The sequence below is a fragment of the Lepidochelys olivacea genome (assembly GCF_965140295.1).
Source record: "Lepidochelys olivacea isolate rLepOli2 genome assembly, chromosome: 6".
Taxonomy (NCBI): domain Eukaryota; kingdom Metazoa; phylum Chordata; order Testudines; family Cheloniidae; genus Lepidochelys; species Lepidochelys olivacea.
In genome coordinates this window covers 30,918,411-30,939,635 of record NC_140416.1, presented here as the reverse complement: position 1 = coordinate 30,939,635, position 21,225 = coordinate 30,918,411, and the positions used below count along the sequence as shown (strand labels likewise).

Below are 21,225 nucleotides of genomic sequence, written 5' to 3'. Positions count from 1 at the left end.
GTCCCACATACAATATTTGCTGTTTCAGTTTCGGAGGAGGATTAGAGTGACGGTCAATTTAAAAAACATTCCTATCTGAAAAATTGTACGTGGTGCTGTATCCTTCTGTGCCATATCTTAAGGGGAAGCAAGGCTGGTGCTGACCTTCTGTGTGTAGCCTTCTTTGGTGCCGTGGGTGCCATCTGAGCAGTTCTGCGGGTGCCGCAGATGGTGCTGGAGGGGGAGCCATCACAGGTGGTTGAGGTACTGTGCCCTTCGTAGGGGTAGTCAGTACCGTGGAGGAGGCCACTTTGGGCCTGCTACTCGACTCCTTGCTTTTGCTGGCAGAGGTCCCCGAACGGATGGTGCTGGAAGTGACCAGTGCGTCAAAGGTACTCACTCTGGAAGAGGTTGGCACCGTGGGCAGCAATCTTGCTGGAGACAGTTTCTTTTTTAACAGTTATCGGCTTGGTAGAGGCGTGGTCCTTTTCTTCCATTTTGTAGAGGAATTGGCACTTAGTCTGTTCATGGAGGAAGTGCCTAAGGAGGCCCAAGTTGCGGGTTGTCAGGGTCCAATGTAGGAGCAAGGGATTTCTCCATTAGAATAAGTTTTAAATTGTTGCAGTGAGCGCAGTATGTGTGACACACGTAAACATCGGACACATAAGGATTGGCCATCAGAAATTGGCATTACAGCCTTACATGAAGTACATCTTTTAAAGCCTGGGGAACGAAAAATAGCTATTAAAAAACCCCTACGTTTAATTAACACTAACTATACTAATGAAAGTAACAAATGACTAATAGCTAAGCTAACAGTTTAATTTTATTTGAAGGTTTGTAGAGATACTGCTAACAGACTTCATCTCAAGCGTAGGATGGCTGAGAAGGAACTGAAGGGGTCAGGGCGTGCGCATGCTAGAGGAGGCATCAGTGGTGTCACAAGACTGCTACTGCACACATGTGCTGACCAGACACTGATACCAAAATCCTCCCATCTACAGCACCGGGACGCACAGACACCTGAAGTAGAGCACCCACAGGGACAGAACGTGAAGAAGAACAAAGCCTGTGCTAAGTCAATGTCATTATTTCCTCTGGACGGGTCATTCACACAGTAATACTGAACCAAAAAACCCCACCATCACATTTTAAATATAGGAAAGTTTTCTTAAAAACCCACAAAAATTGGCACAGAGACTCAAGACCTGCGGAAATACCTGACAGCTTTCTTAATTGATGTTTTGAAGTAGTCTAGATTGAGGGTGTCCCTTTTAAGGCAGGATACTTGGAACCCAGGCCCTGTAACTGGTGGTGGCTGCCCATGGCAGCAAATACCAAGAGACATGGTGCACAGCTGATGGGTGCTAACTGGCTACCCATTGATGCCACAATACCCACTGAGATCGATCTATATAGGTCCTGGCCACTTCCTACTCCTTTTTAGGACATTCAACAAAACATGGTAACTATTGTGGGAGGGTTCTGTCATTTTTGTAGGAGAAAGAGGATTTAGAAAGGTTTGGTTGATTCCAACCCAGTATAATCTTTTGCTTGAAAATTCCATTTACTTAATTTACAATTGTTTAAATGAACATACTTTTCTGGGAGGGGACTCATATGTAGCACAATGAAATTCTGTTTTTGCAGTAAAGATACAACAAAAAGAACTTAATTCTCCTCCACATGTAATTAACCCCGCCCCCAAACAAACAATACCACAGTGCTTCTTTACAGAGCTTTATACAAAGACAGCTTCATTTGTTAAAGACACACAATGATGTAATCCAGGATATGTATGCGGATATTTTTCTACTTGGCAGGTCCTACTCTTAAGTTCAAGTAAAATGAATATGTTTGTGCCTTTTTATGACAAAAGTTGTCAAAGGCTTGTCAACTTATTGTTCTTTGCATTAGAAAGTAGATTTCTGTAATCTGGATTTTCCTACAAGGGTACAGACAAATAAATACAGGCATTTGCTGCCCGGACTGTGGAATCTGAATGTATAAAAATAATTAGCTCTCAGATTTAAGAACTCTTTCTTGTTAATACCCATTTAACTCAAACACCCTAATAGATGGGATTGTTAAAGATTGTCACCCATGACTCCTTAAAATTAAGGCAGTTTCAGAGTTGTCCAGAAAGGCTTATCGTCCTATGCTAAAGTCTATTACCTGATCCTTAACCATACACATACAAAATACCCTCTTCTCTACGCTCCTCACCACACACCCCTTGGGATTGAGACTCCTGTCTCACAAAGAATCCCATCCTACCTTTCATTCAACTATTCTCTTACCCTTCCCTCTCCTCCCCACCCAATTAACCTGAATGATTCTCATTCATTCTTCCCCCAATTAACCAATTCTCATCCTTACCCCACTAGATCTACTACCTAAGAAGCAGCTCTTTCAAAATTGAAGTAATTACCTCAGCACTTGTTGCTTGGACCAGCTTCACAGCTGCAAAAGTCACCTCAGCCTCTCTCCATCCATCCTGGCTGCACTGCTTACAGACACCATTTCTCAAATTATAGTGGGCTGCAGAGAGGTGGATAGCATTGCTGTACTCCTCCCCTGTGATAAGCTTCCATAGCCATAGGCTTTCCGTAAGTGAGGTAGGACCATTGGAGTAGGTAGGCCACGTCAGGACTAGCCATGATATACTACAGTATAGATATTTTATTTCCACAACTTTAAAGCCAAACAAATATTAGACACTATTAAGCTCAACCTTTGACTTTTAATATTCCAATTAAATACTAATACAAATAAGTGAAACACAAACGGGGAACATTGTTTAAATCAAAGTTAATGAGTAGAGACATGCCAGTAACAAACAAATTCCATTTTTGGCAATATCTGTCAACTTTTAACTAGTAACAGAAAAAGTGATTACACAGCCAAATTGTATTCAGTTCAGAACTTATACTGGAATAGATTCAATTCAGTCTTCTGGCTTCCCAAACTGCTGTTTAGTATGGTATACTATGAGCAAGATCAAACAGTTATGTACATGAACATTGAACAGCCAAAATACTTACACTAAACAGCACAAGTATATACAGGTACTCCAACAAAAATATGCAATAGCCATACAAACATGAAACTGAAGGGAGGGAGAAGAGGAAAACCCCAGCATTCAGAGAACGTTATTAAAAAATTACAAAAACATTAATAGCTGAGACATTAACAATTGCACTACACTAATACAAAGTTCAAATATAAAATTGGTGCATTTAGTTCACAATGCACTAGCTTTAAAGAAAAATGCTGCTTTCACTAAAGGCAGCTTAGATATTTTTCACATAATTGTTTTAACAGAAAGCCTATTAACACAACAATGATTGTTTTAATGCTACAGTTTACAGCAAGGACAAAAAACTAAAATAGCAGCAGTTTCACATGGCATATACTTCCACAGGCTTATTTATCCATGGTTTAAGTTATGCCGACAAAGTGCTCCCAGTTGAACAGACAAGTAAAATTCACAATAAAAAGTTTCCTGACACCAGGTATATTGAATGGCCTTAAACCAGTCTCCTCAGCATTCCTTCCCTGTTCCAAGGACAGTCTAATTTCAGTAAAGCCCTTTTAAGATTATTAGGGAAAATATATTTTGTTACAATGCAGTAACACTAAAAAGCAGCACACCACTATAGTGGTTAACCCTGGGATGGTGTAACATTTAACAGTGTAACTGAAAGGCTTATGGACTAACATCCAACGTTTTCAATAGACCAGATATTAGAGTCCATATCTCAATTGTTAATACAGCTAATTTGCTGTATTTTGCAATTAAAAATCCTAAAAGTTATTTCTGTAAAACTAGAGACACTGATTGAAGACTGGGCAAGAAACCAGAAATTGAATTCTTCCTTCAACTCCTCAAAAATTCAATCCATTAAGAAGATTTCATAGTCTCTCCTCAGGTTTTTTTGGAATGGATATTTCAGTATATAGTAAGACTAACTGAGCGGTTCATTTTCTTTCCAATGAGTCGAGATGTTCTATTCTGTGTTGTAGATCTAGTTGCCATTCGGTCGGTGAACAGTGCCCTCTCTTCTGCTGCAGCTTTTGCCATTTGTGCCTTCTTCAGTTCTCTGAAAGAGAAGAATCAAGAAATTTCCATCCAAAATAAGACTCTTGATCAGTCTCAGGCCACAACCTATCTGGATTTGCATAGGCAGCATTATAAAGCAATTTGCAGAACCGCCCAGTTGGTGTCTCCATTCATTTCAGGAGATAACAGGGAAAGTTCAAGATCCAATTTTTGCATCATGTCTAAATTTTCTTACTTGGAGGGAGAAACAGGAAGGAAGTTCCAGAACCATGTATATTGTTGATGCTCAAATAAAATACCCACGGTTTTTTTAAAATTTATATGCAACTGTAAATCAGTAGCTGTTAAAACCTTTAAAAACACATTTCTGTATTAAAGCTATTAAAACCTTTAAAAACACATTTACATTTCTGTAAATGCCAACACTCCAATATAGCTATGACAGCAAATACCACTACATACACAGAAGCTAAACAATAGAGTTAATTAACATAAAGGCCTTTTATTAGCCTAATGAGGTGTGTCAGTTCAACTGCTTGTTGGTCACCAATGATAACTAAGAGATGGAACAAAGTACTTAATCTTACCATGGAAAAGGGTAACCAAAAGAAACCCATAATACTGATGGTTAATTGGATTGGTAGAATAAAGAATGTATCTAATTCTTCCTTGTATCCCAGTTAAAATAATACAGGCTAGTAGTTAATTGCCAGTACAAGCTGACCTTAAAATGTCCACAACTAGCCAACTTTTAGAGTGCTAAGTGTAGAGACTTCATCCTCAAGACTAGCTACCCTTGTTAAGCTATCTTTGTGGTCTGAAGGTTTCCAAAGTTTTTTCTTTTCAACAGACTGCCCCCCCAAGAACGGCATCAGTGACGAACAGCCCAAAAATGCCACCAATGTCCTTTTCCTTCTATAGGCCAATACAGGCACTATACCTGAATCTCTAGTTTGTTTAACATGTCCAACTTGAGTTGGCTGAAAGACTGAGTTGAGGAGAAAGCAGAAACTGCCATGCTGGATAAGACTGGTAGTCTGCCTCGTATCTCATCTCTGACACTGGCCAGTACCAAATGCTTTGGAAGAAGTTACAAAAATGTGTGTGTGTGTATGTATGTATACACACACACCCACCCCACCCCCATCCACTCAAGTAGGTAGTTGTAGAATAACCTGACCACAGGAAAATTTTTTTCTAAATTACATTAGAGGTTGGCCCATGCCATGAAGGATGAAAATTTCCAACTTCCTAAAAAGGTAACTGGTGTTTTTCCACTATCCATATAAAATGTCCAACACTTTTGAATCCTGCTATGTTCTCAGCCTAAATGAGTTCCACAGGCTAATTGTGCATTGTGTGGAAGTACTTTTCAGTTTTGAGGCATATCCCCATATTATTGTATTGCAAGAAAAAAATACCAGCAGCTCTCCAACTACTTTCTCTATACTATTTTATTATTTCCTTTGTTTAATCATTATCTTTCATATAAAATTATAATGTCCATAGTCATTACTTTCAACCATCGCTGAATCTCCTCTATTTCTGCTGTATCCTCTTTGGACAGGGTGGCAAGAACTCAAATGCTCTAGCTCAGCAATTCTCAAACGGTGGGTCAGCACTCCAAAGTGGGTCATGACCTTGTCTTAATTGGGTCGCCAGAGCAGGTGTTGGATTTGCTGTAGCCCGAGGCCAAAGCCTGAAGCCTGAAGCCTTCAGCCCTGGGTGGTGTGGTTCAGGCTTCGGCTTCAGCTCTGGGCAGTGGGGCTGAGGTTACACGCTCCCTGCCCCCGCCCCAAGCACTCCTGCGGCCAATGGGAAGCTGTGGGGGCAGAGCCTGGGGAGGCCCCCCGGCCTGCCCCGCCTTGGAGTCAGGTAAGTGCTGCCCACCCCTCCCCCCTCCCAGAGCCTGCACCCCCACCCCCAAACTCCCTCTCAGAGCCTGCACCCCCTTCCCACACCCCCTCAACCTCCTCCCCGAGCCTGCACCCCTGCCCCAGGGCCCACACCCAGCACCCAAACTCCCTCCCAGATCCCCTCCTGCACCTAAACTCCCTCCCAGAGCCCAACCTCTCACCCCTTCTGCACCCAAACTCCCTGCCAGAGCCTGCATCTCAATACCCTACCCCAGACCTTCTCCCCCACCCAAACTCCCTCCCAGAGCCTTAGGAAGTTGGAGGGTGGAGCTTCAGGGGGTGGAGTTTTTGGGGGCAGGTTCTGGGCAGCATGAGTGACATTACTGGCCCGCTGGATTTGGATTTGAGGACGGGCATTAGCCCTAAGGTAAATTGAGTTTGAGACCCCTGCTTTAAAAGAATATCAAGGACACCATAGGACTTTTTTAAACTTTTTAAAAAAAAGTTGCATCCAGGAAGGGTGAGGGAAGGATGTGAAAGACAACTAATATTTCCCATTACTGATAATACTTAGAGAATTTTGGAACATGCTTCAAATGCTCCACTGAAGCCATACTTTGAATCTGGAGAAGTGAACCCCTTCCCCTCTTTAAGGGAGAGGCCAGGGACAAGAGGGTTTGGGTGCGTCCCTCAAATGGGTTCCCTCCACTTAAGCCTGCTTTTGTATAGTACAAAGTAATATCCACAAGGTGATGACTGAGTGTTTGAGGCATGGAAGAAGTAATTAAGAGTTGGTCCACAAACATTTTGCCAAGTATTTTTCCTGATCAGATTTCAAAAGTTTGCCTTGTGAGGGAATTCCTCTAAAGTAGTCATCTATGTTCTAGTTAAGCTTCCCTCCATTTCAGATTGATGGACATGACATGCTTGTTCCTAGATCCAGAAGTCCTTCTCAGCAACCGCTGACTTGGTGAAAGCTTGCCTCCTCTCCCCACTTGCCTGTCTGCATGAAAGTCTCAGTGCTCAGAATTTGTCTTTCAGCAAAAGCCTGCAGACTGCTAGATTGACTGAAGAAAGGAGGAAGTAAGTGTCATTCATCAGGAGACTGTATGAGTGTAACCAACCAAAAGAGCAAGTCCGCCTCTAGCTGTACCAGCTATAGCAGAGGCTAGAGGAAAAACTGCAAGAGGGACTGGTGGAAGGCATGAAAAATGGAAGGCATGGGAAAAAGTGACTAAGGGCATCTATATTAATCGCAAATGATGCGCAGAAACACAGCAACACACCACCTTAAGATTTCTAGCCATTAGAGGTTCAGATGTAGACAGTCACCATAATTCTTCCATCTCCTGTCTATAATTTAGAGACTGACTTAACAGCCAGCTCAAAGGGATTAAGGGGGTTAATACTCTTCCTAAAGGGAATCTCAGTTTCTAAGTCACACTTACACACACACCCACCCCTTACTAAAACCCTTTGATTATTACAATTGAAAACTTGCCCAATGTGCTATTCACTATTTATGCTATTTACAATTTCATCAGCAAAAAATAAAACCAAATGTAAAAGACACTTCATTTATTCTCAATACTGCAATGATTATATCAAAATATTGCAAAGGAAATTTTTCTTTAAAAAACACTTAGTTTTTTAGGATGTTATCCAAACATTGCTATTGTTCTTAGGTTTCTAGGATATATTTGGCTCCTTAAGAGTCTCCTTAAAGGCTCTAAGACAGAGGTGGGCAAACTATGGCGGATGTGGCCCATGGGACTGTCCTGCCCAGCCTTTGAGCTCCGGGCCAGGGAGGCTGGCCCCCAGCCCTCCCCTGCTGTTCCCCCTCCCCCGCAGCCTCAGCTCACCATGCCACCAGCGCACTGGGTGGCAGGGCTGGCTCTGGCCAGGCAGTGCGACTGCAAGCTCCTGCTGTTCTGAACTGCATGGTAAGGGGCAGGAGGTCCCAGGGGGCAGTTAGGGGACAGGGAGCAGGGGTCGGTTGGATGGGGCAGAGGTTCAGGGGGGCAGCGGGGTTTGGATGGGTCAAGAGTTCTGAGGGGGGCAGTCAGGGGGCAGGAAGTGGCAGAGGCCAGGCTGTTTGGGGAGGCACAGCCTTCCCTACCCTCCATACATTTTCGGAGCCCCAATGTAGCCCTCAGGCCAAAAAAAGGTTTGCCCACTCCTGCTTTAAGAGTAGACTTAGGTTTAGTGGAAGTATAGTTACTGTGCTCTTATGTCCTATCTTTAGTAATCTTAAAATTTGAAATAAGGGTATAAAATTTCATCACCCTAAAACACAAATTATCACAAATATAATTATGCCTGATAATCAAGGAACCTTTGCACTCACTTTTGCAAGAGTGAATTTTTGAACTTCTCAGCATTCAGCTCTATACGAAGTTGCTCTGCACTCTTTTTGGCAGCAGATAGCAGCACTGAATGCTTGCCCAGAGCCACTGCTGTAGGTCTTCTCTCTGGATCTGGACTAATCATAACCTTGAAGAAAAGGGATTCAGGTTTAAAAAACACTAACTACTTACAGTATCAGAATAAGCAAGGAGCCATGTGCATACAACAATTCTTACTTTTAATAACTCCAATAATTCTTGAGAAAGAACTTGTGGTATTCTAGGCAGTTTTCCTTGTCGAATTTCATGCCATTGGTCTCCATTAGTCGGAAGTGGTTCAGCACCAGCAGCACACACAACAGTTAGAGCAAGAGCAAAAATATCAGCTTTCGGCAAGTGAGTATAGTTCTGCAAAGAAAAAGTTAAACCTTCTGTGAATACCCACACCAGAATAGAAACTGGACATACGACTAATGTGGAAATAGAGACATCCAAAGCATCTATCTTCTCACATTCCAAAAGGTGAGCCATTTAGAAAAACATTCACGTTTTACAAAACTGAAATAGTTATTTCTACTTGTGGGTGATTAAATAAAAAAACTGCAAACACATCATGCAGACTTAAACCTTATTTTAGCTTCAATTAGCAAAACAAAGCTGTTACCTCTTGTAAAACTTCATTTGCAAGAAAACGGCTATCTCCTTCCTCTACTTGTGGACTAGATACTCTAGTTACATGACCAAGATCACCTAAAAGGAATAGTTAAGGGGAAAAGTTATTATTCAGAAACCAAATGAATCATATCATCTGATCTTTAAGCGGGCAGCATTTGCCTTACCTATTTTAAATACAACTTTGTCAGAAGACCAGTCATCATCATCACCTTCCTCTGATGTCATACTTGGAACTGATGTCCTAGATATGAAGATATTACCTGCAAAGAAGAACTGTAAGGAACAACTCCAGATCTAAATTTTACCTCATTTGATATCTCAGACAACTGTATTTATAAAGAAACTGGTTTCATTATATACCATTTCCTAGAGTAAGACAAACTAGAGAGCAGAAACCACCAAATGGGACAGAAGCGAATTTTTTGGCAAGTCAACAAACTTGGTTCCACAGAAATGATGCAGGATAAACTTAAAAGCACTTTAATTATGCTAGCCAATTTTAAAATTGATCTATTTGATGGTCTGAGTAGCACCACAAAGAATTTAGTTATTGAGGTGTGGCTGACTGCTTATTTTTCTGCAACAAACTAAACCATCTAAAGAAATTGTAAATATAACTTCAATAGAGTACAGTAGTTTACATACTTACTAGGCTTTATATCCATGTGTACCAGTGACATTGAATGAATATACTTTAAGCCACGAGCCACCTGAAGTAGAAGATCTTTCAGCTCGGGTTCAGTAAAATAGCGCATATTTCTGTAGTTTTCACTTATGGCATCAGCTAAACTGCCACCTAAAACAAAGCCAAAATATGTCAACTACCTTGTTCCACAAGTGTTTTACTTAAAACGAAGAAGGTTTCCCATACAGCAGAGATTCCCAAAACGTGGTTCGTGGACCACCAAACATTGCTGATGGTCTAGAGCAGGGGTTCTCAAACTGGGGGTCGGGATCCCTCAGGGGGTCACAAGGTTCTTACATGGGGGGGTCGCAAGCTGTCAGCCTCCACCCCAAACCCCGCTTTGCCACCAGCATTTATAATGGTGTTAAATATATAAAAAGTGTTTTTAATTTATAAGAAGGGGTCACACTCAGAGGCTATGTGAAAGGGGTCACCAGTACAAAAGTTTGAGAAACACTGGTCTAAAGAGAGCTGGATGGTACCATGGTATACCTCTCTCTCTCTCTCCTTATTCCCAGCTTCTACATTGAAATACATGTAAAGTAATTGTAAGCAATCACTGTAGTTGCCATGGAATCCCAAGTGAGGGAACTGCCCCAAACAGCCATGAACTAGAGGCCATGTCACCCATATAATCTGTATTAAAATGTTTTCTTCAGAGTAAGAGCTCTGGAAGATATGGCCATGTTAATATTGTGGTAAAAACAGAGAGGGAAACAGTTATCTGCAAAAGGAAAACCAAAAGGCACTGAATATCTAACCCTAAAGCACAAAAGGTGTAAATTTAGTCTGTGCTGGTGAGTTGACACACACAGGAACAGTATTAAATTCAAATAAGGAGAACTGAGTATGTCCTCCTTAAGCATGACCTTTCTTGGACGCTGTCCACTTTTTCTTTGCATGAACTCATTTAATCTAATTTTTTGTTTTAAACCCATTTAAGGGATTTTGGTAAGACACCACAGAATTTTCCTGAGAAAAGTTCTTTAAGTTGGCTTTTTCACATTTAGGAAGTCAGCTCATGGCACTGAGCCAAAAAAACAAAAAAGCTACCCCTACTGCTTTTGTAAGTGGAAGATACACTTCGCACTAGCAGCACTTTTCGAAGAACTCTCTCAGTTGATAAGAGTATTTCTCTCTCCCCCCCTCCCCCATCTATAAAATGGAAAACAGAAATTAAGTGATTTACTCATGGTCCCAAAACAATTCAATACAGAAATATTCCTCAAATCTTTATATACAAGTAATATTTCAGAGTCAACATACTTTCTGATATTAACACGAAAAGCAATACAAAAAGTTAGTTTAAAATCAAAATCACTTCTGGTTTGTGATTTAGACCCAGCTGCTGATCCAGATGAAGCTATTCAATTAAAACGGTGGAAGACCCCGGGGGGCGGGAGGGGAAGGAGGGAGAAAATAAAAGAAGCAAAACGCCTGTTTCTCACCTGCCCCTTAAATAAATTCTGATAGGGGAAAAGGGATTTTCCTTTTAGTTTAGTAGCAACGTAATTGTTTTATTGTGCTTCAGCATGTATGGGCCTAGTAGCATATGTCCAAAGTAAATTAAAAAAAATGTTTTCCCCATAAGGAATACATTAATTTGTTTAGAAAAAATGGTTATGCTCTGCAGTATTTACTTTGTCAACCAGGGAGTAGTCAAGCAGCCCCATGGCTCACCAACTGTTATGTGCAAGGAGAGGAACCTTTTGCTATGTCCTCTCTTTTAGAGAGGTTTGTTTTATTGGAGTATTTTGTTTGATCAAATTTAGTGATTCAGGTTTTTAGATATATAAAATAGTCCTACCAAAGGGACTGCACATGTGTATAACTCCATCTCTTTCACATTTAGAAAAGAGTATCTCCTACAACCAGTGCCATCCACCCCAGGCTAATGCCCCTGAGAGACCTGCCAGTTCAAACCCTACAGGCAACTTTAGAAGACCTACGGTTCATAGCAAGTTGACTGAGAATAGGTTTTTCTTACCATTACAATATTCATTCTGTATAAGCATGTGATCATCTTCTGCCCAGGCAGAGTAGTATCTGACTACATGAGAATGCTGCCCCAAAACTGCATGTGCATAGACCTCTCTTAAAGCATTCTGCCTATTATAAATAAATTTAAAAAACAAACAAAAAAAAAACACACAAATATTTAGTGATAGTCTAAATTTATTTCAGAATATCTAAATTTAAGTCTGCTAGAAGTTGCTATTATGTTACATACACCCCCCCCCCACGTGATCTTTATATAGTGGTCACATGGCTACTGCCTTAAAGACACGTTAACACGGAGCCTGAAAAAGGGTATTCATCTGTCAATACTGCTTTGTTATCAAGCAACTGATCTAACACCACTCACCACTGAAAAGAAGAAACAATTCACCTTGCCATTATAAACTTACGGCTGATGTCTTTTAATGAATGTACAGATTTAATTGGGCGGTATCTGAAGTTACATTTGCATTGACATCAGTGACTGAGTATTTAAGTTTTAAAATAATTTATATTATACTATAAAAAGATTAACCATGGTAAAATACTAAAATACAAGCTTTTGTTGTAGATCAGGTTGTATGGTTCCACTTCAAGAACAACTGAGCCTTCACCACTGGTAGAGACTAGAGAGGCTGGAAGAAGTGGCTGCAAATTCACTATGCTTTTAAAGCACCACTGACATAATTTCTAAAGGCCTGCCATTGAACAGTTTCAGAAAAGGCTCCTGATGATACAATCTTTTGGTCCAAAAGTTTAAAAGGGAACTAAACATTTATGGGTTAGATGAAAGAATTAAGAATGAACAAACAGTACCATAAATTTATGTTTTAAAGACTTCAGTATTTTGGATTTAAGCATTCCCTTGGAGTGTTGTAAACTAAATAGCATTGTGCAAGTGCACAAGAACCAGAAAAAGAAACTAGCCTACTTTACTTTATCCCTCACTCAAAACTGGACACAGAGCAATACTTAACATTTTGCACTTCTGTGAAGCCTTCCCAGCAGGGGTCACAAAGGGCTTTACAGACATCAGTGTAACGTATATACCATTATTATCCTTACTTTGTAGATGACTAGAGTGATTTACTTAAGATCATACAGGATGCCTGTGGCAGAGCTGGAAATAGAACCCAAGTCTCTCTTCCCACTTCACATAAGCCACAATACTACCCTTTAACTTCAGAAAGACTGATGAAAAGTTAGTTTTTAGATTTCTATTTTAAGGTGTTAGTTGTAAAGCAGATAAACACTTGCAAACTTATATTCATCCTGAAAGTCTCATTTTAATGTGTACACCAGAACACTTCATGTGTGAGAAGCAAAAAAGTAAAAAGGCAACCAAGAGTTAGTATCTAGCTTTAAGTAAAATAACACACATACTCACTCATCAACTGAGCCAGCTAAGGGCTTCTTGGACCGTTTTATAGCATAGATACAGCCATCAAGTCTTTTTACACATTTAAACACGGAACCAAATTCTCCAGACCCAATCTTCTCCAATTCATGAAATTCTGTTTCATACCGTGACTTCATATTACTTTCTGTTATTGTGATCCGCTGCAGTGATTAAAAAAGAAAAAAGACAGACTTAGGTTTGCAAATACACACTACTAATTAAACACAAAGCTATAAGCGTGTTACCTTGGCAGGTCTGATAGTTTCATCTTCAAGCTCTCCGTCACTTGCTTCCATGTCCTCCCCACAAGAGCTGAAAGTTACATTCATAATATATTTATTTATTGAAAAAATAAGTCTTGATGATCTTAAAGACAGACAATAAGAATTCCAATTTTTACATTCTATCAAAGCCAAGCTAATGGAAAACCAAAACAAAAAGTCTGGAATGTGAAATCACACAAAGTAATACCCACCTACAAAATGTAGCTTTCTTGCATATATTTGTCTCTTGTTTCTAGAAGATTAACAGCTGCAGCTGATGCCCACTGCTAAATGTCCATCCTATCACCCCCCCCCCCCCCTTTCTGGTTTCTATCTAGCAGAATCAAGACAACCATTACTACTACTTGACTCATTGTACAGTTGCTGGTTTCCCATCCTAACTCAAATCCGTGTCTGGACAACATGGTTCACCTGTTAATTCTTCTCCTAATCCAAGGATTCTCTAAACCGATTTTACCTTCCATCTGACAAATCCCACTGCAGATTATGGTCATGCACATCACACTGAACCCCAGCGTAACCCAGAAAATATATTTCTGGGTGTCATTCACCTTGAAGATACCTACTGCTATTAAATTCAGAATGTAAAATTTTGCATCTGTTGATTTTAGGGGAAAAAACTAACAAGAGATTTCCTAGAAAATTTAGCAATACGATTTTTTTTTTTTACAACTAAAAATAGTTTAAAATAAGCTTGATAAAGAAGTATGAGTTACTCACTCATTCCAATGTGTTCTCTTTCTTCTACGACACTGTCCAGCTGAAGTCTGAAGGAACAGCGAATCTGGAGTAAAGGGATTAATGTTCACATGAGGTGTCCGTCTCATAACAGCATCCTGCTTTTCGGACTTCCCAACATTCATGAAGAGGGATCCTACACGGAGTTTAACTGAGCTGGAGCCCATTCCTTGAGCTTTGGAAAGTAAACTCTACAAAAAAACCAAAAAGGCTCATCAGTACTTTAGATACTCATAACTAGGACCCTACCAAATTCACCACCACGAAAAACACATCACAGGCTGTGAAATCTGGTCTTTTATTCTATACAGATTTCACAGGGAAGACTGGCATTTCTCAAATTGGGGGTCACGTCACAGTATTGCCACCTTTACTTCTGTGCTGCCTTCAGGGCTGGGCGACTGGAGAGCGGCATATGCTGGCCGCCCACCCAGCTCTGATGGCAGTGCCGCAGCCAGCAGCAGTGCAGAAGTAAAGGTGGCAATACCATACCATGACACCCTTATGTCTGCACTGCTGCTGGCGGCAGCACTGCCATCAGAGCTGGGGTCCCAGTCAGCAGCCGCAGAGCTTCCTGAAGCTGGGGAATGTTCCTGGAGATGGGTCTGACCCAGCCCAGGGAGCAGCCCATGCAGGGGAAGAGGAAGTCCCTTCTTTCACCAACCCACCAGGACCAGCAGCTGGAGCCTGGCATACAGTAGGAGCCCTTGGCCAGTGCACCACCATCCCTGCCCATCCCTGGCTCCAGGCACATCGCTCTGGTGCTCAGGAGTTAAAAGGGCCTTGGGCCTGCTGTGTGTGGAGGCGGGTGTGTGACCACAGAAACCTCCCCAACAACCACAGCACCCATAAGGCTGGCCCTGCCCTCCCCCCACCCCAAGGCCCTCCTATACCATGCCAACTCTCTTCCGCATTGCTGGTGGTGGCGGCGGTGCTGCCTTCAGAGCTGGGCGCCTGGCCAGCAGCCACTGTTCACCGGCCGCCCAGCTCTGAAGACAGTGCCACCGCCAGCAATAGCACAAAAGGGTGGCAAAAATGCAACCCACTATAATAGCCTTTCGACTCCCCTATGACTCCCTTTTGGGTCAGGACCCCCCCCCCCCCGCTTATAACAAATCTGAAATTTCACAGTAAATATCTTAAGCTCTGATTTTTATCTTTTTAAATCCTATGACCGAAGTTGACCAAGATTGATCGCGAATTTGGTAGGGCCCTACTCATAACTGGGCATGTTCAGCTATGTTTTCCAGAAAGTTATTATTAATGATGACTACTGTTTAATTAGCATAAGAGCTGCTTAATAGGAATGAATTTGTCCCATGTAAATCATTTGGATATGAATTTTTAAGCTTTAGTACTAACAGTGTTTATCTTTATTCTGGCAATTGCTTAACATTTTAATCATTTTCAAGCCTGGCGACTAAAAGTGACCACATTTTAGTCAGGATAAGACCATACAGAAGGATGGAACAATTAACACGATTCTCTTTCAACAGAAAAAACCATGAAGCATGACTATATAGAAACATGCTAAACTCTGAGCCACTAAACACTAAATTACCACACATTATTGGCTCAGCTACACAGCAGCACAATAAAGCCCTGTTATGACTTGCCTATAAAATTCTCATGTTCTTCTGCCTTCTATAAAAAAGTTAGTCCCTATACATCTAAGATTAGCAGTACTAGTGCTCAGTTCTATACTAATGGGACACTAGAAATGCACAAAATATATGGGTGTCCTCTAAATATTCAGAATTGAAAAGTTCATTTTATACACAAATACCATAACAGAATTTACCTTAATCCAAGAGGTTTTCACAGTGAAGAAAGGTCACCTATTGAAAATGAAGTAAAACCACTCTCTCCATAACCCCAACTCTAATATTTTTGGAAGCTGAGGGCAATCTACCAGTCAAATATATTAATCAAACCTCCTTTGCAGGGGAGAGGTGGGAAGATGAAAGACTGGAGAACAGGTTATAGCCAAGTTGCCAAGGCTTCAACCAGTGCCTGTCATGACCTGCAATCCCTAGAATTGACCTGTGCAGGCACATGCATGCTCTCTCATTCTGAGTTTTCAAACACATCAGAGTTCAATGGCATATATCACCCACTAAGCATGTTTCCTGTTGTATTTGATATAAGCAAGCATTGACACTTAAGTCACACTTACATGCTATGTAATCGTATTAATTACATGATTGATCAATCTACTGTTACCATTAGAGACATTTTCAGATTAAAAGTGTTTTTTCCAAGTGTACTTATCAATAATTAATAAATCAAGTAAGACTATTTACTTTTAATTACTTATATACATTAGTTTTTAGCATAGAAAATTAGAAGACTAGCCAATTTCATACTTATACAGTATGTTTCCAAATAAATAGTTTTCAGATTTCCATGTATTGAAGCAGCAACAGCTGGTTTGGAAGTCTGGTATGGGAATAATTGTTTTAAAAGTTTGAAACAGCTTACATATTCTTTTTAAATTGATCATATTTCAGCAGTCCCAAGTCCCCCTAGCCATTTGTAGTTTATAAATTCTAGGTCTTCCCCTTTCACCCCCCACAAGCAAAGTTTCGCTCATGTATCAAATACCCACAAAACAGAAACAATGGAAACAAACTACATGGTGCTGTCAAACAAACATGGAGACAAGGTGATAGAACATTTAAACGCATCACATAAAATTCAGATAACCATGACTGAAAGATTGAGCATCACTTCAATATATATGTCCACTGCAGTGTTTAGAAGTACTGAAAATATGCCTTTTACTCTTAGAACTTGTTTTACAAAACCTACTTTTTAAAAAAATCTACATTGGATTAAACTGGATCCATTTAACAGCTCACACATATTTATAATGACAAAGTAATCAAACTAAATTGACAAGTCAGTTACTGAACTACAATTTTAAGATCAAAAAGAGAGACTGGAAAACTCTTCTGACGTTTAATAAAATAGTGGCAAACCAACAGGCAAGGCTGATCATCTACTTCAAAATATGAATTTTAAAAAGTACCAAACAGACCAGATTAATCTGTTACATAATCTTAACGGACAATTTGTGGGCAGGACCTGGAAAAGATGCCAACTTTTTTTTTTTGTTACAGGCAAACCAAGTATGTTATGTAAGGATTGCTCTAGAATGGGCAGTGGCACTGGTAACATAGATGACAACTTTGTTTTTAATCCCAGACAGAGGAATGAAATGGGGCATTATGTTTTGTTCGTTTATTTTTGTTTAGGTTCCCTGTCAAATTGCATCAGCTATCCTCTGCTGGTGCAGTTCTATATTTAAGGAGCCAGATGTTGCTGGAAGAGTTTGTAAAACACCATTTTCTGTTCTAATTCACTCCTTACGCTTAAAAGGAAAGGAATCTATCATTATCCTTACACCAACTGTATTATACAGAGTAATTGTAGCCATGTCGGTCTCAGGATATTAGAGACAAAGGTAGGTGAGATGTCTTATTGAACCAACTTTTGCTGGTGAGAGAGACCAAGCTTTCCAGCTACACAGAACTCCTCTTCAGGTCTGGGAAAGGTACTCTGAGGATCACAGCTAAATGCAAGGTGATGGAAAGCAACGTTCCCTCTAATTTTTGACAGGCCGTGTGCAAAAAATTTCTTCTGTGCAAATTGTGCTTCTGTGCACATTTTTGTGTGTGCAGGTTTTGCCATGTGTGTGCGCACAACTTAGAGGGAACAGTGGTGGAAAGGATTGTTTAGCTTTAAGTAGTTAGCACATATTCAAGGTAGAATAATACTTCAGAACAACCCTTTCCACCTTTAATTTAGCTCAGAGTACCTTTCCCAGACCTGAAGAGGAGCTCTGTGAGGCTAGAAAACTTCTCACTCACCAACAGAACTTGGTCCAATAAAGGATATTACTTTGCCCTCCTGGTCTCTGTTGTGAGTATTGTTAGTTCTCATTACAAATCTACCAAACAAGACCAACAAGTTTGAAATAAGTGGAAGCGTAACACAAATGTATTAATACTTCTAACCCACCACCCTCCGGACATCCAACATTTTGTGTCTGCCAACCACATTGCTCTTCCAGTAAACAGAGTTCTAGCGCCCTAGAGCAGTGCTTCTCAAGCTATCTGATGTGGGGGACCGGCGTTTTTTTCCCCCAACGTGCGCACAGACTGGCAGCCGATGGCTCGTGGACTGGCACCGGTCCGCGGACCACCACTTTGAGTAGCACTGCCCTAGAGTATTTTCTCTCAGGGAGGTGGGCTGGTTCTAGCCCATATTAGGCAAGGATCTTTACTGTAATACAAGGTCCAAATTTCTTGGTCAAGGTATAGTCAAGATCCAGACTCGAGAGAAGTAGTACTTGTGGCACCTTAGAGACTAAGGAATTTATTTGAGCATAAGCTTTCGTGAGCTACAGCTCACTTCATCGGATCGAAGAAGTGAGCTGTAGCTCACGAAAGCTTATGCTCAAATAAATTCCTTAGTCTCTAAGGTGCCACAAGTACTCCTTTTCTTTTTGTGAATACAGACTAACACGGCTGCTACTCTGAAATCAGACTCTAGAGAAACAATTTTTCACACCACCACCACAATAATAAGTGAATAAAGAGGTTTCACAACCCATTCAAAAGCATCTGGAAATCATGCCCATGATCTGCCTACTACAGGGGTGGGCAAACTTTTTGGCCCGAAGGCCACATCTGGGTATGGAAATTGTATGGTGGGACGTGAATGGTCACGAAATTGGGGATTGGGGTAGGGGAGGGGGTGAGGGCTCCGGATAGAGGTGCAGGCTCTGGGGTAGGGCCAAAAATGAGTTCAGGGTGTGGGAGAGGATTCCAGGCTGGAGCAGAAAGTTGGGGTGTATGGGGGGGGCGCCCCTCTGGGTGGGGGATGTGGCTGACGGGATGGGTGTGAAGTAGGGTGCTCTGGGGTGGGACCGAGGGGTTCAGAGGACAGATGGGGGTTCAGGGCTGGAGCAGGGGTGCAGGCTCTGGGTGGCGCTTACTTCAAGCAGCTCCCAGAAGCAGCAGCATGTCCCCTCTCCATCTCCTATGCAGAGGGAGCAGCCAGGCAGCTCTGGGCGCCGCCTCTACAGCCCCCATTAGCTGCAGTTCCAGGCAAATGGGAGCTGCAGGGACAGCGTGCAGAGCCCCTGGCTGCCCCTATGTGTAGGGGACAAGGGGGAACATCCCAGCTGCTTCCAGGAGCCGTGCAGGACCAGATCAGGGCAAGCCCTGGACCCTGCTCCACGGTGGGAGCTCAAGGGACAGATTAAAATATCTGAAGGTCCGGATACACCCCCCGGGGCCATTGTTTGCCCACCCCTGGCCTACTGACTACCCCTCCTGTACAAAGAGCCACAAAGCCAGGCCCCTCACTACCCTTCCCCCATATCGCACAGACACCACAAGCAAAGGAGTGGATACTGCAGATCTGGCCCACAGCAAGGGGCGTGCGGGACCCAATGTGTACAGTGCTTTGACGAGCTGGGGGACCAGGCGAGACCCAGCACCGCAGGCAGCTCCTCCGGGAATCCTGAGCACAGACCGCGCCACGCCCTGTGTTGGAGCACGGGGCACACACGTGCTACAAGTTACAACCAGCCGCCCTTTAAGGGACCAAGAACCGAAGGGGAGCTGTGCCACGAGCAGCCCCAGCCGCTCCGCAGGGCACCATCCCCACCCCGAGCCCGGCCCCTCACCTTGGGCGTGTGCGGTGTGTCGAAGAGGCGCAGCTTGCGGAAGGTCTTGTGGGGTGGGGTGCCGGGGCACTCGAGCAGGGGGGAGCGGGGCTCCTCGCTGCGGACCCGGTACCCGCCTGCAGTGAAATGCGTCGGCGACTCCCCGCAACACCGGCGGCCCTTGAGTGGCGGCGAGGGCGAGCCGGCCATGAAGTAGGCTCCGGGCGACTTGACCGGGGACGAGCCGAAGCCCTCCTCCTCCCATGAGTCCTCCTCATCCCCAGGCAGCGCGGACCCCGCCGGCTCCATCTCCTCCTCTTCCAGCGGCGGCGGCTCGCCCCGCGCCGGAGTGCGGGCTGCCGAGAGCGGCGAGTCCGCCTCCTGGAAGGCTGAGTCCTCGCCGGTGCTGTTGCCGCTGCTGCCCCCTTCCTCCTCCTCGTCCTCCTCCTCGCAGTCGCTGCTGCCGGCCGGGAACAGCAGCTTCTGCCGGATCGGGGCGGCCGCCCGCCGGACCGAGACGCGCCGCGCCGCGGCCTGCTGCAGGCTCACGAAGCTCATGGCGGGACCAGGGCTCCGAGCCGCTCCCGGCTCCGCACGGGCCCCGCTCACGGGGAGACGCGGCCGCTCCCACGCCGACCGCTCCCCAGCTCTGCCACTATCGGCGCAGAGTAGGCGCCACCCCAGGCTCCGCGCGGACCTACTCGCTAGCGCTGCCCAGGGTAGCCCAGCTCTTGCCGTTCAGACTCCGCGGCTTTCCCGCGACCGTTAGTCTCGTGGCCCCTACGCCAGCCAATCACACACGCCCACTCAGTTTGAAAACAAGGAAGACGGAGGCCAGGCCACGCAGAACATACGTCATACGTTCGTTTGGCGCGAATGGGGCGCTGGAAAGGGCGGGGCTGGAGACGTCTCCTTCCGTTGGGGGTGGGGGGCGTGGAGATGCCGCCGGCGGTAGCCAGGTGCCTCCATTCCGGCGAGCGGCAGAGCTGGGCGGCCGCAGGGGGCGGCCGCAGGGGGGTGCCGCAGGGGGCGGCGATGGCCCTGGGGTAGAGCGAACAGCGCGCTAGGCCGAGTATGAGTTGTGACCCCGGCAGTGAGTCGCCAGGGCTGCTCCTCCGACCGCACCATCCGGGGGCCGGGCCCCTCGCCCCGGGGCCGGGGGGGTCCGCACCATGCGGGGGGCACCGTTCTCTCCAGGCTCGTGTAGGAAAGGTGGAGAGGGCTCTGCTGCCAGTACGAGCGCGGGGTGGCCAGGCAGGCTGCCAGGCTCCTCCCGCGCCGCTGGGATACGGCTCCAGCTCTCCATCGCACAACCCCGCGCATCGAGCGGGAACTGCCCCTTTCACTGTACAACACGCCGCGGGCAGGGAGCGGAAAGCCGCTGTGCTGTCGCGCTGGAGGCAGGGCACAGCCCCGGCCGGCGGCCTGCACCCCACTCGCCCCGCTGCACACGCAGTTCGTTGCGGTGGCGCTCCTGTGAGCAGAGGCGTGGCGTGCTGCTGGTCAGTGCGCTCCTGCCCCGGCGC

General features: G+C 44.0%; 1 protein-coding gene across 1 annotated transcript; it reads right to left on the bottom strand.

The window, feature by feature from the left end:
* Positions 1–2,741: 2,741 nt before the first annotated feature.
* On the bottom strand, positions 2,742–20,463 carry WEE1 (WEE1 G2 checkpoint kinase). The gene is made up of 11 exons (XM_084631149.1): positions 19,721–20,463; positions 14,005–14,213; positions 13,246–13,312; positions 12,989–13,161; positions 11,591–11,712; positions 9,568–9,714; positions 9,083–9,178; positions 8,908–8,993; positions 8,481–8,651; positions 8,246–8,391; positions 2,742–4,082 (listed from the first exon to the last, which is right to left on the bottom strand). Exons 1-11 carry the CDS (start codon positions 20,255–20,257, stop codon positions 3,932–3,934), a joined length of 1,905 nt encoding a protein of 634 aa, XP_084487275.1. The 5' UTR covers positions 20,258–20,463; the 3' UTR covers positions 2,742–3,931.
* Between the last annotated feature and the right edge of the window lie 762 nt (positions 20,464–21,225).

Coding starts and splice junctions, on each gene's coding strand:
- WEE1 (XM_084631149.1), bottom strand. CDS start 20,257: ATGAGCTTCGTGAGCCTGCAGCAGGCCGCGGCGCGGCGCGTCTCGGTC. Junction 13,313..14,004: donor AAGAGAACACATTGGAATGA/GTGAGTAACTCA, acceptor TGTAACTTTCAG/CTCTTGTGGGGAGGACATGG. Junction 9,179..9,567: donor ACACATGGATATAAAGCCTA/GTAAGTATGTAA, acceptor TCTTCTTTGCAG/GTAATATCTTCATATCTAGG.